Genomic DNA, 16,479 nt, shown 5'->3' on the forward strand with positions numbered 1-16,479 from the left:
GGCTGTGAACAAAGTGTTCCGAGTCAAGTTGCTTTAAGTAGGATGAGGTGGGATGTCACATTTCCTTTCAAAAACCAGGCACAAGCTCATCTTCACATCTGCCTAGCCCAAAGAGAGTCTCTTCCTCTGCTAACACAATATTTCAGTCTTTACCTGTTCACTGACTTTATTTTGTGACTCCTGTGTGGAAAACTGAAGAAGGAATGTAATTTGGGCCCCTCCCTGTTAAAGACAAGATCCTTCAGTTCACAGGACTTTGTAATGACCACAGACTTACAGATTTCCCTTTTTAAAAGAAATGAACCAGAGACCATTGGATCACACATGCTTATAATAGACCAAAACATTAAAACTGAAATGTAAGCATATGGTTCATTAGCTTCCTAAGGTACAGGAGGCTTGAAAAGAGAATTGCAAACCTGGGGCAGGATACCCTTGTGCAACATAGCTGGGGATTTCTGTAGGAATGTGACAAATATTTAAGTAGTCCCCAAGACCAAGATGATGGTTTATTCATCTTTACTTCTGCTAGATAAAACTCCTTGTATTTTGCCAGGTGAAGTTTTAAAACCTTTGTAGACTTTTACAGGGGTGGCATTCCTTACGGCAAAGTTTCTAGAAAGGTCAATTTATTGTTATCTGTAAAATCTGTGGAATTTCCTATATATTTATTTTGTGCACATATGTACAGGAGGCAGGATTTACCCCAGCTTGGCCTCTTGTTTTGTTTCTGGCCGTGATGGACACGAGCAGAATCTTTAGTTTAAGAAAGCAGAATCTGTAAGGTCCTTGGAGATTTCAAAGCAAGGAGAAGTGTTGATAAAGTAGGCTGGTATGGTTGATAGTTGTGGAGATTCTCCTACCCCATTTGTTTTGCTGTGTTAATTTTTAACTTGCTTCAAAAGGTTGCTTCCTGGTGTTAGGGGAAGATGTCAGGGGGTCGCAGAGCTTTTTATTCCTGGGATCAACCCTGGAATAGCTGGCCAGCATGTTCTACTGGTCAGGTAATGTTTTGGAGACCAAAAGTTGTTCTTCTGTGCCAGTGAGCAAGAGTTGTCAAAGTCTGAGAGGCCCAAGTTCTCTGTAAACAGCAGAAAAGGAGCAGGAGAGGTGCTCACAGGAAAAGGAGCCCAGTGATGTGGCTCTGTCTGGAGTGCCTCATTCCTATGGCTCTGGATGGTGAACCACTGAGTGTTATAAAAAGAGCTGGATTACTTACTGTGAGGGTTGTCACCCCCCTTTGAAACTTAATTGAAGATTAGAGAAGGGAGGCTTAATTCCCACTCCTTGACCTCCAGTGATGTTAGGGATAGCCATTGCCACACTGTTGGTGATCTGGAGGTATGATGTGAAGCCAGGTGATTGCTGGGTGCGATGAGACCTGATTGCTTGCTTACTCAGATGCTACAGAAACCATTCATGGGTGTCTCCAAGTATGAGCTTAGGGTCACTGGTGAACCAGCAGCATTGTTACCATGAGATGGATTGAAGCCGGTGGCTGGGTTGAACCTTTTACTGGAGGAGACAGCATCATAGTTTGCCACTTTTGCAACCACTTTTCTTTGCCAAGCAGTGAAATTCCTATTGCTCATCCTACCAGATTCATTATTTATCAATAGCCTGATTTAATCTAAGCTGAGCCTGCTGTTCTCCCAAGCCATGAAGGACAATAGATGTGTCATTCATGATACTGATCACTCAAATCTTTCTTGTTTAGTCCAGGGACTGCATGATCATGTAGAATGCTCGTGGCTTGGATTGGCATATGCTTTGCTGGGTTGAACACTGGCTGGGTGGCTGGGCCCAGAGAGTTGTGTTCAATGGAGTTAAATCCAGCTGGCACCCAGGGCTCAGTGCTGTGGGGCAACTCCTGTTTAATATCTTTATATCTGGATGAGAGGATAGAGTGCACCCTTAGTAAATTTGCAGATGACACTAAGCTGGCTGGAAATGTTTATCTGTCTGAGGGATAGGAGGCTCTACAGAGGGGTTTTGAGGGGTTTGATCAGTGGGACAAGGAAAATTGCATGACCTTCAACAAGGCCAAATGTTGGGTACTGCACTTCAGCCACAACAACCCCCAGCAGTGCTACAGGCTTGGGGAGGAGTGGCTGGAGAGATGCCCAGCAGAGAGGGACCTGGGGGTGTTGATTGACAGCTGGCTGAACATGAGCCAGGAGTGTGCCCAGCTGGCAAAGAGGGCCAGTTCCATCCTGGCCTGTATAAGGAATAGTGTGGCCAGCAGGACCAGGGAGGTGATGTTACCCCTGTACTTGGCACTGGAGGGCATACCTGGAGTCCTGTGTTCAGTTGTGGGCCCCTCACTGCAGAAAGGACATTGAGCTGCTGGAGCATGTCCAAAGAAGGGCACCAAAGCTGATGAAGGGTTTGGAGCACAAGTCTTATGAGGAGCAGCTGAGGGAGCTGGGGTTGTTTAGCCTGGAGAAGAGGAAGCTGAGAGGAGACCTTATCACTCTCTACAGCTGCCTTAAAGGAGGCTGTAAAGAGGTGGGGGTCGGTCTGTTCAGTGAAGTTACAAGTGATAAGACAAGAGGTAATGGCCTCAAGTTGAATCAGGGAGGGTTTAGATTGGATGTTGGGTGAAAGGGTTATCGGAGTAGGGTGCCCAGGACAGTGATGGAGTCACCATCCCTGGAGCTATTTAAGAGTTGTATGGACGTAGTGCTTAAGAATATGGCTTAGTGAAGTGTTAGGCTTATGGTTGGACTCTATGATCTTGAAGGTCTTTTCCAACCAAGGTTATTCTGTGTCTTTGTTAGAGCCAAGTTTGGGCCAAAATGGAAGAGGGTGTTGGGTATGTCTGTCCAGCTAACCACAGGGCAGGGTTTCCCTTGGCTGCTGTTACTGCTTTCTTACCTGAGAATTAATTCTACCTCCAGGTAGAGACTGGAGTTTCTGTCTGGGTTCAGAGCAAGGCACTAGGCTTGGTGCAAGGAAATCAGTGATGGCTTTTTTTGAACATACAGAGTACTCTCCATGGCATTTGTTTCATTTCTCATCAGCAAGCAAGAACAGGGTGGGTATACAGTTCTTAGCTGGGGACTCTGGGATGCCCAAGTCTCTTTCCACAGACACCACAGGGAGCTCAACCAGTCCAGGCAAGCTGCTGAGGCAGAATTAACTTCTCTGGAAAGAATTCCCAGATGTTCTGGGAGAAGTACATTTCTGGTGTTCAGCCATACTTGACATCTGATTCAGCTTGAGCATTCTTGGAATTGAAAAAGATGTTTGCTGCCACATCTGATGAGTTCTGGAGAGTTGTATTAAAAGTTGTCTTAGCCAGTGGTGAGTTTAGTTAGGTTGTACTTGCATGCTGGCTCATAATCACACACACAAATTCTTTATTGGATCACCCTTCCAAGAGAAGAATGTTTCCATACAAAATGCAGAGGAAAACCACTGGAACCATTTCAGTCCATGAAGTTACACTAATATATTAAAATTTTTAACTCCCAGCTGACACCAGGAAGGTGGAAAAAAAATTGGAAATACTGTGTTTCAGTAGCAGTGAGCACCTTAGTGCTAAATGCATTTACATGGTACTGGCTAAAGCCTTTCTGATAAATTAAAGCACTCACTTTGTTATTTATCTGGCACTGCAGAATCATACTGCTGTGAGAGAGGATCACTCCAGTTTGATAGCTCTGCCAAAAGCTATTAAAAATTTAAAAATACAGCCAATTTTGAGCTTTGAAAGAGCTCAGCTTGAAAGAAATAATTTTTTTAAAAAAAGGGAATGCTTCAAAATAGCAACAAATGGATGTCAGAATTCGCAGCTTGTGCTGTAACCCTTGTATTCCCCTAGTGATCAGAACTGTAAATAACAACCATTTAAAATCAACTGAAACCAGCAGGGTCAGTAACCAGCAGGACACACAGGGGTGATGTGGTTAAGATCACAAACTGATATAACTAGATTTGCTCTTGCTTTTTGTAACGTTGGGAGCTATTTCTCTTTGCTGAGTTCTGATCAAGTTTGCTCCCATGCTGACATGTTCCAGAAGGGGTTTAATTCCTGTAGCTCTTCTTGTGATGTTGTTCTCTGGAATGCAGCGGTGCAGCTGGGGGCAGCTGCCACTCCCAGGTGAAGGTGGAAGCTCTGTACCCTGTGTGCTCTTGTAGAACTGCATCACTGTATCCCAAAACTGCATCTGCCATCCTTGCTTACTGCAGTGACTTGCTGGCAGCCCTTTGTCAATAAAATCTCTTTGCAGCCTGTGCTTCTTGCTTTAAGAGTGGCTTCCTGTGGAAACAGTCCAGCACAGCTCTAAGTTTGTATTTCTGAATTTTCGGTGTGAATTTTCAGTGCTTCCTGTCTAATGCTGCTCAGGGAAGATGTGTTTTCACTTCCTTGTGTCACACAGGTGATCCCTTCTCAAGCAACCCTTTCTAATTCCTAAATGTGTGTGTCAGCTGAGGTAAACTTCAGTCCTTTTCATCTTATAATGAAAACATTTTGAATCCATCTGCCTTGAATGGAAGATTCGTGACCTCTCAAAGCTAATGGAGGAGTGTTGGGCATGAAATCCGTTTTAATGTTTTCATCTGCACAGGTTTTTGTATTTTAATCCTTATTATTTTCTGTAATCATCTTGTTGGAGTTGCTTGTGGTTTTAGCCTGTAAAGCATGGGAATATTTGTAAAGTAATTCAGTATGCTCAGGTGTAAGCTGAGTGTTGCAAGTTTCAAAGCATCTAGAAGAGAACAGTTGGTAGTTTATTTGATTTACTTTTCATGTATTTTGTTTGCATGTAGTGACCTCCTTATTTTTTTCCTTCTAGGTCTATAATTAGCAGAAGATTTTTCTGTATAGTTGGCACACTATACCTGTATCGGTGTATTACAATGTATGTGACTACACTCCCAGTACCTGGCATGCATTTCAAATGTTCTCCAAAGGTAAACTTCTGCTTCTGTATATTTTCCATTTGTTTTGCTGTTACCAAACCCTTTCTCAATAATTGTGACTTATTTGAAAATACCACCTTGTCATGATGGGCACATTCTTATGCAGATCATCAGCTTCCCTCTCGGTGATGGTGTTGCCAGTGGCTTCAGGGCTGTGCAGGCATTCCCACCTTTGTCAAAGTACTCATCTCCACAATTTCTGTAGCATTTTTAGCTAATTTGCACTATAACCATTTTTCTATCTCCACCAAAGCAGATGAAGGTGTGCAACCTGTCAAGGTACCATGTGTGACTCACGTATTTTGCAACACTTCAGTGGATCAAATAGAGATATGATTTGTATTTGAAAATGTTCTAAAGAGATTTTTCTAAGGCTGGTGAAACTCTGTTCTTTGCAGTCCAGCATCCCTGTGTATATTTTTTGCAATTGTGTTAGCAAAAGGACTTGCCACCTCCTCCTCAATCAAGTGCTAACTCCTGTTTGTTTTGCTGAAGAATAATATGGGGCTTGTGAAAACCATGGCTGAAGCCAAGCTACTGAGAGGAGGGCTCTGGGCCAAGACCCCTCTTGTCAGCTTTGAAGAGTGATTTGTGGAGATGGGGCAGGGATGATGGTGTGGCTTCCATCCTATATCACACAAACACTGACAGGAGTGTGGTTCTTAGTGTAACCTGCTGCTTGTGGTGGGGGAAGTACAGACTGCACTTTTGCAGTGGAGAACAAGATGCATATAGAATCACAGACTGGTTTGGGATGGAATGGACCTCAGGGATCCAGTTCTAAGCATCCAGCCATGGGCAGGGACACCTCCCACTTGACCAGGTTGCTACAGGCCTCATCCAGCCTGGCCTTGAACTTTTCCAGGGGCAGCCACAGCTTCTCTAGGCAACCTGGGCCACTGTTTCACCACTCTCACAGAAAAAAATTTCTTCCTAAAATCTCATCTAAAAATCCCCTCTTTCTGCTTGAAAATGTTCCCTTGTCCTATTGCTATGTGTCCATGCTTGTATGTATGTATTAGACACAAGTGCTCTTTCTCCAGTAATGGTTCATCTCCATGCCCCTCCTGGCACTGTTTCTGCTATAGCTTGATTTAAGCAGAAGAAAGGGTGTAAAAAAGGTAATTTCTGTAAAATATCTACTGCACGCACAGTTCAAGAGCTTTGTGTACACAGCCGTAAGTTAGGTTGCAGGCAGTAAAATCCTAATTGGACCCAGTAAAAGTGTGGTGGTGTTTCTTCAGTGAGCATTGCTGGTATGCACTAACAAAGCTCAAACACTGCAATTCCTCAGGGAGATAAAGCCAAAGAAAGTGCTACACCAGTTGTTTGTCAAGCTACAGCCTTTGCCAAGCCATGTGTGGCTTCTTGAGGGACTGAGTTCTTTTGTAAAGAGAAGGGAGTGGGAGAGTAGTCAACATTGTATTTGATCAGTCAGCCATTGAGAAATTAGAAAGAGCATAGGGATTTATGAGCTGAAGGGAGTAAATCTGCCAGATTTGAAAATTTACAGTTTTGGCAAGGCCTTGGCATTACTCAAGTAAAGACAAGCTTGTGTTGTGCTCTCTGTTGCCCCAGTAAGACTGAGGATTAGCTGGGCTTTCATGAAAGCTAAGAATATACTGGTGGGAAAAGAATAATCCCTCAGCACCTTCTTGAGTTGTATCTGATTGTGTAAGAGTGGACATTGGGGCATATTTTAATTTTCTGTAAGGAACTGCTAGTAGGAAGCATTTCAATTGCAGCAAAGACCCTGTTTAAATCTGTTATAAATTAGTAATTTCCATTTCTTAAAGCAAGATTGAGGTTTTAAATTAAAAGAAAAACATGCCTGTAAGGGCCAGCAGGGGAGTGTCTTTGTTTTCTTCAGACTGTTAAATGCTTACTGTGAATTTTAAAACTTCATAAAATGAGGTAAAAATGCAGCACTCAAGTAGTTGTGTGCATTGTTCCATGGATCCTTTGAGCTCAGATGGTTCCTGCTTCCTGTTGGGTCCTGGAGGTCCTCCGTATGTCCTACTTGTGCTTGTCCCACCACTTTCATTTTGTTTCTGGGCTTGTTCAACATTTGAGCTTGTTTTAGAGCTGAGAGCAGCAAAAGCAAATTTCTGTGGAAGTGCCAGCTGCCCTTCAGTCATCTGGGAAGGGGAGGGGGACATTCTCAACAGAAGGACTTGATTTGCTTCAATTTGGCTTTCCTAAGGCAAGCTGAAGTTTTTTTTCAGAAATATCCTCTGAGCCCATCATGGATTGAAGATGGGTCAGAGCCAAACCATCAGGTGTGGAAGAATGTCCCCACTGCTCATGTGAATAATGCAGAAGTTTGGCACTGTGCCCTGACAAACACTATAAATGGGTTTTTTATATGTGAAGTGGAAAGAAATTATTTTGAAAACTTCCCAAGGTGGTGTGGTGGGATGCCCTAGCATTTGGAGTGTGAGATACTGGCTTCTGTGCTGTGTTTCAGCAACTTGCTGCTCAGTTTATGCACTTCATTCTGTTTTCTGTTAGATTATCAGCTAGATTATCATGTAGGGCCTTCACTGTTATCAGGAGGGTGATTTAAATTAAGCTTTATGGTTTTTAGAGTACATTACCTCTTGAACAGAAGGAAAACCAACTGTTTATAGAATATGACAAAATTCTAGACATATCTCGAAATATTTTTAATTTTAAAAATACTGGTAAGGCTGGATTTTAGAGCCTATTACAGAAGTCATAGGTTTTTCAGGAGTCATTATTCTGAACCTCACTTTATATATGTGAGGTTATATATATAAGGTTACATATATAACCTTATATATGTGAGGTTATATATGTACATATAACCATTGTTTAGCCCAGTGCATATAATGAATAAAAAGAGATCTGAACCCATTAGCTCTGCCTGAAGATTCTCACTAAACATCATTTTCCTGTGCAGCCCATGAACATTAGCAAAGATATGCAAGAAAGATTGTGCCTTTGCATTCTAGAAGCAGTAAGTGTAGAAAGCAATTTTTTCTCACCTGTCTGTTCTACCATAAGTGTAGCAGCTACTGGCAGGAATTCAGCACCTTTTGGACCAGTTTTTTATTTTGCTATTATACTGAAAAGATGCCAGGTTTTTATTGCAAGTGAAAGTGACTTGGTGTAGTGTTTTACACAAACATATGGGTATGTGTGTAAATAAAATGGCCTTTTTTCCTTGCCTTTGCAATTTATATATGAGTGTAGGGAAAAACAGTAGTCCTTTGTGATGCTGTATTTAATGGGAAATTGTAATAATTTTGTTGATTCTTTGTACGCTGACTACTTAATATTTTGGACAAATGGATGGAGGTGCATCTGGTCTGTGCCTACATGAAGACTGCCTATAATGGATGCAAAGCATCAAGAAAAAGAAATTAACTCATGTCTCCTCCAGTCCTTTTCCCTCTAGAATTGTGCTGCTAGCTTTTGGGGAAGGCTGTGGGTTTCCTGGCTGATCTTGTGTATCAAAATAAAAAGAGGGAATAATGGATAGGGAAGTATCTGGCTAACACCATTACTTTGAACTCTTAAGTTTAGCCCTGATATTTCAGTGTGTTTTTTGTTTTTTACTCTTCCACCAGCTTTTTGGAGACTGGGAATCTCACCTGCGAAGGATAATGAAGCTGATTGCTGGCGGGGGATTGTCCATCACAGGCTCCCACAACATGTGTGGTGACTACCTGTACAGCGGCCACACCGTCATCCTGACGCTTACCTACTTATTTATCAAAGAGTGTAAGTGTCTGACTGCTCACCTCGAGTTTCCTGTTCTATAATTCCTGCTAATTGACCAATAGGTGATTGGTAAATACAACTCTTTTTCAAAAATAACAGATCTTCAAAGACATAGGGCTTACTGAAAAAGAAAACTTTGGGAATAAAATAGAACACCGTACCATGTAGGTGTCTCAAGTAGTGACTTTACTTCCAAATAAATTTGTTTAGTTTAACTGAAACCTTCATTGCACCCTGCCTGATGAGTGGTATTGCAACTTCTGTCTCCTAGTCTAGAGAGAGTTGGATGCCACGATAAATGTAAGGTTGCTCATTTTGCAAGAATCAGGCTTTAATGTATGGGATCACAGTCTGGTTTGGGTTGGAAGGGACCTTAAAGATCATCCAGTCCCAACTCTCAGCCATGGACAGGGACACCTCCCACTAGGGAGCTCCAAGCCTCATCCAGCATGGCCTTGAGCACTTCCAGGGATGGATGGGCAGCCACAGCCTGCCTCCCCCCACTATCTTCCTCCCCCGCTCCACAACAAATCCTCATTAGCATTTCCAAAGGGATTGCTGGAGACAAAGGAGACAGATAAGGGTCTGCATATGGCAAAACAGACCTACAAAATGAGGGATTGCATTGGGAGTTTCACTGACAACTGTACCATGGTGATTTTCTGTTATCTATCTATCTCTCTTATCTATCTCTCTACTCTCACTTTATGCTTCTCTTTCCTAAAATTAGGTAACCACAAGTTTTTTCCCAGGTTATGCAGCATTAGCATCTATGTATTGTGATTTTTTTGTGATCTAAATAATCAGCCTTTGTGATTGTGCAGCCTCAACATCGAAGTTATCTGCTCTTGTGCTTTTATTGTGTATATATATATATATATATATATATATGTGTATATATATATACACACACACACACAAACACTTATGGATGCTTTGTTTTCCCTAAGAATTGCTCCAAAATAACCTTTACCTGTTAAAGCAATAGAATTGCTATTTTGTTTGTAGAGAAACAGACCTTGAGTGTTGTTTCACCTTAATCTGATCAAAGGGTATTCAGAGGTCCAAGGGGGCCATAATTGTTGGTAACAGGGTGGTAAAGAAAAAATTGTTGGTAAAGGGTGTCTTTTCCTTCCAAGAGAAACCCTGGCCTGGGAGAGGGAGTCTCCTTTGGCTGTCATCTGCGTCTGGTCATGGGAGGTGACGCTCGCTCCATGCCCTTGTAAAAAGTCCCTTTCCAGCTTTCCTGTAGCTCCTTTAGGTACTGGAAGCTGCTCTAAGGTCTTTCCAGAGCCTTCTCTTCTCCAGGCTGAACAACCCCAACTGAGGGCATTATTCTAAGAGCCCTCTGAGCATCTTTGTGGCTCTATGCTTTTATCTTTTGTGAAAGGCCAGAGGAATGGATCGCCACCCATGGAGAATCAATATTGAAATACAAATCAGTTAATTTTATGGACCAGGGTAGATGATATTGTTATGTGTTGGGTCCATTTCTCAAAGATTTCATAGCCTTTCTCTTTTCCAAAAAATTGAGTATCTCTTGAGTACAGTTTTAAGTTACGCTTCAAGAGACTGATACCTGTCAGTCTCCACCTGATCTCAACACTCCTGCTCGTAATCTGAAAGCAGCCATTCCACTAACCAGGCTGCAGCCTGTGTCCTCTGCTAACTACAGCAGGAATCTTGTGTGCTGGTGACATAACTCTTTGAAATAATTTCTGTTTGTGCTTCTTTCCAGATTCCCCACGGCGACTCTGGTGGTATCACTGGCTCTGCTGGGCACTCAGCATGGTTGGGATGTTTTGCATCCTCCTTGCTCATGACCACTACACTGTGGACGTGGTGGTGGCTTATTACATCACTACAAGACTTTTCTGGTGGTATCACACAATGGCCAACCAGCAAGTGAGTTTCTCCTGATCTTTGAATCTGTGTAGCTCCCTTTGCCATAGGGTGGTGGGGGGTGAATATCCACACTTTGCTTTAAGCCTCCCTGCAGGAGTAGAAGTGGACTGACCCCGTATCTCATGGACCATCCCTTTTTTCCCCCACTCACATTGGGTTTGCAGGAAAGAGTGAGATGTCATCGGTTGGGTTAATCTTGCATCTTGACCACAGAAATACCCAGGTCTGCCCACAGACAGGCCTGTGTAACCTCAGTTTTTGAAATCCATCTGTATTTTGGCCAATTGACCATTCTTGTGGTAGTAGAACAAACCATTTAGATGCAGGTTGTTGGTTTTTTTTTTTTTTTCACTCTGTGGGTTCTGGGTTTTTCATTTTTTTCGGGCCAGATGGGTTTTCTGGTATTCTGTGGCTTGCATAGATGAGGCCTCACTAAAACTGAACCCATTTTTCAAAGTGTTTATAAGTGTCTAATGTTCCCCTAACCAAGGGAAATATTTTCCTTTTGGAGGGTACTGCAATAGAAAACAGGCTGCTCCTGTCCTAAGGACCCTGTCTAGGAAGGTGCAAAAAATGGGATGATGGGAGAAATACTGAGAATAAGGAGCTGCTCAGGAGGAGAAGCAGCATGCAATATTTGTAACACTTAACCAGAGAGAAGCAGTAAATGATTCAAAGGTGAAAGGAAGAAGTCTAAAGGAAGTCTCATGTCATTCCTGCCATTACTTTCCTACCAGTGAATTAGATCAATAGGAGATGAGCTTAAATTGCTGAGGAGTGTGAAAGAAAATGCACAGGGCTCCTGGGAAAGACCTAGTGAATTAAGAGAAACCTGAGATGGGATAACTTCTTTTTAGGTCTGTAGAAGACAATTTGGTGTCCAAATATTTTCTGTGCAACATGGACAAAGAAGCTTTGCTTATCTGTTGCCTATGACTCCAATTAATGACATTTAAGAAAAACCTAGTATGATGGTAGGAAATTGGTTTAAATTGCAATGGAACAGATCCTTAGATCATATCGAGGTCTTCCAGCTACCAGGTCATATCATTCCAGTAATTTTGTTGCACTTGAAGCAATACACAACAGTCAGTGCCTGTGGTACTTTTTTTACCAACAAATGCTTAATTGCAAATAAAGCACTATACTGTTCTGTCAGTTTGGGAAGTACAGTGTTCAATAGCCATGTGTGCTCAGAGTTCATAGCTGTTGCCATACAACACCAGACTAACTTCCATGCTTTGAATTTGCTCCTGGGCTCTGTTAAAACAATGGTTCTGAATGGCTGTGCTTCCAAGCTGGAAGCTACTGAAACCAGGATGGTCTGGAGTGCTAAGGAGGATTTGCTTCAGAAAAGCTTTTTGCTTCATTGCATAGAAATGTACCTGTTCTGCTGCACAATGAGACTCAGAAGATGGCTCAATATTCCTTTACTAAGCTGTTGTTGGGAGATGCTAGGAGAAGGCTGGGGCTGGGAGAAGCAAAAGGGTGAGTCAGGACATTTGAGAGCACATGGAGAGCAGAGCAGGGTTTGTCACCTTCTCTGAGGAGGCTGGGGCACACCTTGCTCATTGCTCTGTAGGCACATGTCTGGGCTCCAAAGTGGTTCTTGAGCTACGTGTAATTTCAGAGATACTTCTGGGAACAGCTGTGTTTTGTGTTGGTTTTTTTGATTCCCAAAGGAGAGACTGATCTTCTGGGCTGTTCTTTTCCTGTGGGGCTGTGTGAGCACTTGAGGTCTTGGAAACAAGGGGCAGCCTCATCTGGGCGCAAAGTTCGCTGTACATAGGGAGGCTGTGGAAAAATAGCTTGGCTCCTTGCCATAATTGTTCATGCAGATTTGTTTGGGAGGTGTTTCTTGATACTGAGAGTTTTCGGGGAGCAGCTGTACGCAGGACACCCCTGATGAATGGTAGCAGGAAACATGCAATCATCCCGTGCACGTGGGCGATGTGCTCTTGTGTAATTACCTTTTTTTTTTCTGATTTATCTTTGTGCAGGTGCTAAAAGAAGCTTCCCAAACCAACCTCCTTGCAAGGGTCTGGTGGTACAAGCCCTTCCAGTACTTTGAAAAGAATGTCCAAGGAATTGTACCTCGCTCTTACCACTGGCCCTTCCCCTGGCCAGTGCTGCACCGGGGCAGGCAGGTGAAATACAGCCGCCTGGTGAACGACACATAACAGCGTGTCCCCAGAGAAAGTGGGGGCTAAAGGACCTGTCCCAAGTGCTAAGAACTCTGTTTGAGAGGATGCCATAAAAAAAAAAAAGTCAACTGCTCCCTAACCCTTCCTTTTAACTGTTCCCTCGACTTAACCTATTCAATTACCTGGTAAGCACTGTGATCTTTTTTTCTCTCCAAAGGATCTGCGTTGGTCAACAATAAAGAAAATTTAACTTATCATGCACTGTTACATATTTCTTGTTGGTAGATTTGGGATTTACATTTACCCATTGCTGTGTTCCTTTGTACATGATGGGACAGCATAAATGAAAGCTTTTATATCATAAGTTCTGGTCTTTCCAGTCATGTCTGGGAATAAAGCATATTATTTTCTTGGGAAAAAATACTTTTCATATTTCTTGCCCCAAAGATTGGGCTGTAAGCCATTTTCTAACAAAAGACTATATGAAGGTTTCTAAATACCTGTCTTGGGTAAAATTGAGAAATCTTTCTACCTGTTGCACCATGCTACATATAAGATGATAGACACAGAAAGGTTTGGTAATCTTCATTTTGTATAATCTGCAGTTACTGTGTCAAAAATTGCAAAAAATAAAAATTGTAAAGTTATTTTCTAAATATTTCCTAACTTTATTTTTCAAAATGTGTATGAAAATTAAATTTAAAAAGCTTTTTACATGTCAGAGCATAGAGAGGTAAAATTTAAGAAAAAGCTTCCTTGGAGAGAGAGATTTGTCTATGTTTCTAGTGCCTTTCTTGTCTTGATTGTATGGTCAGTAGGCAGTCTTAAATGTTTTTATTTAAAATAAAGTATTACATGAAAGCAGAATTATATATACTGTATAATTACTAATTTTTGCATTTATAGCTAAATTAAACTGGAAATTTGCTTATAATGTTGAAATTGTAATGTGTAGGGAAAAAAAACCTAACCAAAACAAAACCACAAATAAAAAGGGTCCGATCTTGCTCACACATTGTGGGCAGGTCAAAATAAAAAGTATCACTTTATTGTCTACTTGGTAGCTGTATTTTGAAAAGAAAAACAGCCATGAATTTCCTGTTCTTTAAGAATTTTACAAATGATCACTGAGTGAACTATGAATGGTTTCTCCATCCCGTATTGAGATGTTGTTGGAAAACAACAAAGATAAATCTATTTCTTTAAATATTTGTGCAGAAACTGCATGTAATTATGTTTCACTCCTACCATACATACTGTATGTTTGGGGAAGTATTCTATCCTAAACTTGCCAATGTGCAGAGCAAAATAGTTTTTTTAAAGAATGAAGAGAAAATATATATATAAATATATATATATATATCCATTCTGTATTTTACGTGAAGCAGAGTTATCTTCTGTAGGGTTTTTGTGTATTCACAAGGTGATATTTGTATTGTAAAACAACAGCGGTGAAGGAAAATAAAAAGGCTTTTGAAAAATGTAGTTTCCTTTATCTTTTTAATATTCAGTTATAAATTTAAAACTGGGTTTATTCTTCCAAACCTTGCCTTTAAGTTGATGTGTTACTGCACTGTAGGCCATCCAATTTGGACTGTATGGAAACTGCATTGCTTTGGAATTGCTGTTCGTTTTGGGCAAACCAGTGCCTTATTCTGAAATAAATGCTATGCAATCGATTCGGATTGTGCGGGAGCCGGGAGCGGGGGGCAGGAGCTTTCCTGGGAGCCATCACTAGGCCTTGAAAAATCTACCCTAAAACTGCAGGGATGGATCCTGGCTTTTTTTTTTTTTTCCTTTTCTTGGGGGGATAGTTTGTCTCCACTTCTCTGTTCCTCAGCCTTGGCCAAAAACTTCCGTGAAGAATTGATGGGGTGTTACTTCTGCTGCTTTGCCTGGCTGTTGCTTGGGATGCTGAGCAAGACTGAATCCATTTCTTATCAGTTCTCTTTCTCCCTGGCAGGGAGGGGATTTCATCACCTCTCGGCAAAACCTTTGCAACAGCATTTGCAGAGCTGTCTGTGAAGTTTAGGGTTTAGCTTTGTGGGCTTTGCCTTCAATTCACGGCATTGTCTTTGCAACTATGTGATTGAAAGTCAATTTAAAAAAACCCAAACAACCCTACCCCGAGGTGATTGCTGGAGAGAATTCATGCTCCCAGACATAAATGAACAAAGTAGATTTTTCAAGACCTGGCGTCACGCACATCAAAACCATTGACATAAGTAAATGTATGGATATATGCACATGCCATTAAATGGAAACCTGCTGAATTCTGCATTGTAGTGTCTGACTTACTGCCTGGATCTTGCTGGACATGGTTTTGTTTTATTCATAAGAGAGCTGTGCTTTGGTAGAGCATTGCTGCCTTGACAGATAACCATGGGGATGTGGAGCACAGCAGCATGGCATTGCTCTGGGTGCTGGTCTGGAGGAGGGAACTGAGGGGAAAGATGTGGAACAAATCTGTTGTGTGTTGGTGTAAACTCCAGGCTGTGGTGCTCACGCCACCTTGTTCTCCTGCCATGTGAGTATCTGCTCGGCAGATTTTTAAGATGGGTGATGGCTGCTAGTGGTGCTAACACTGGGGATTGGTGTGTGGAGTGTGACCACTCATCATTTAGCATTGTCCTAGTGACCTGGCATCCCAAATATCCCACTTGTGAGCACTTCAGCTGCATTTGCCCCAAAGCACTTGGGTATGGCACATCTACAGTCATTTTTTTTTGCCTTCAGTGTCTGGACAAGCGAAGCTGGGGGGTGATGGTGGACTCTGAGGAGTGCCTATGTTGCTGAGATCTATCTTGGCTTAGCTTTTGGTTATCTATCTTAGCGTAGCTTTTAGCAGGAGGGGAAAATTTGAAGACACTTGAAATACAAGGATGAGATGTTTTTGAAGAGCAGAGGCCAAGTAAGGGCAACAATTCCTTTGTTTTTCCGTATCCTCTGAAGAGGAATCAACTCCCACCAACCTCCCCTCTCCTGTTTTTATTCAAGGGGCAGCTCAGCTGCCCCTTTGGTTTATTCTTCTAGGGCTGGGGGATTAGAGCACTCCCTGAACATAAGCTACCATGAATTACTGTTCAGGCAACTTTTCCCATCCAGCTCAGCAAACAGCAGCAACAAATATTTGACAGAAGGATTTGTGGCTTTTTTTTGACCATTTGCTAAGGTCTGCTTGCAGAGCTAGGTGACCAAAGCAGGTGGGGAAGGGGGAGTGGTTTAGCTTGGAGGAATGTGCTTTGGTCAAGAGACAATGAGCTGAAGCCAAAATTGTCTGCTGTAGGGTTCCTTCTCATGTCTCCTGCACTCCTTACCACTGAAAATACTTCAACTTGGAAATCTCATAACCAATTTTGCTATGTCAAAGAAAGGATGTCTCCCTTGATCACCCCTCTCCCGTGATGGGGATGATCCTTCAGGTAGTCCCATGGGGTCCACGATGGGGACAAATTGCTGCAAGAGCTTTCCTGCAGCTGCCTTCAGTCTCTGGAAGGATCAGAGCAGTTCACCCCAGCCCTCCTTTTCCTCATGCAAAGCATCCCCTTCCTGGGCTTTACAAAGTAGCCATAGAGCCAAAGGATCTTTCATTCAAACTCTGTTAGGATGCTCTGGGGGACTTTTGGCCAAGAGCCGCCCCAATGCAGCTGAATCGCTTCTGCTTGGGCTTCACTGCTGCCACCACTCACACCATAATGTTGCTGTCACTGATTTTCTTTTTTTCCATAGGAGAAAGATGCTGCCAAACAAGTTA

At 42.3% G+C, this 16,479-nt stretch overlaps 1 protein-coding gene across 6 annotated transcripts in view; it reads left to right on the plus strand.

Moving 5' to 3' along the window:
* Positions 1-14,998, plus strand: part of SGMS1 (sphingomyelin synthase 1) — a 91,830-nt gene extending 76,832 nt beyond the window's left edge. For all 6 annotated transcript variants that reach the window (XM_071748868.1, XM_071748873.1, XM_071748870.1 and 3 more), the window contains 4 exons: positions 4,803-4,920; positions 8,523-8,676; positions 10,415-10,581; positions 12,582-14,998. In XM_071748868.1, coding sequence (XP_071604969.1) covers positions 4,803-4,920; positions 8,523-8,676; positions 10,415-10,581; positions 12,582-12,761 — 619 coding nt within the window. In that variant the 3' untranslated portion in view covers positions 12,762-14,998. The remainder of the gene's footprint in view (positions 1-4,802; positions 4,921-8,522; positions 8,677-10,414; positions 10,582-12,581) is intronic.
* The last annotated feature ends 1,481 nt before the right edge of the window (positions 14,999-16,479 follow it).

This window comes from Heliangelus exortis, chromosome 7 (assembly GCF_036169615.1).
Source record: "Heliangelus exortis chromosome 7, bHelExo1.hap1, whole genome shotgun sequence".
NCBI classification, from domain to species: domain Eukaryota; kingdom Metazoa; phylum Chordata; class Aves; order Apodiformes; family Trochilidae; genus Heliangelus; species Heliangelus exortis.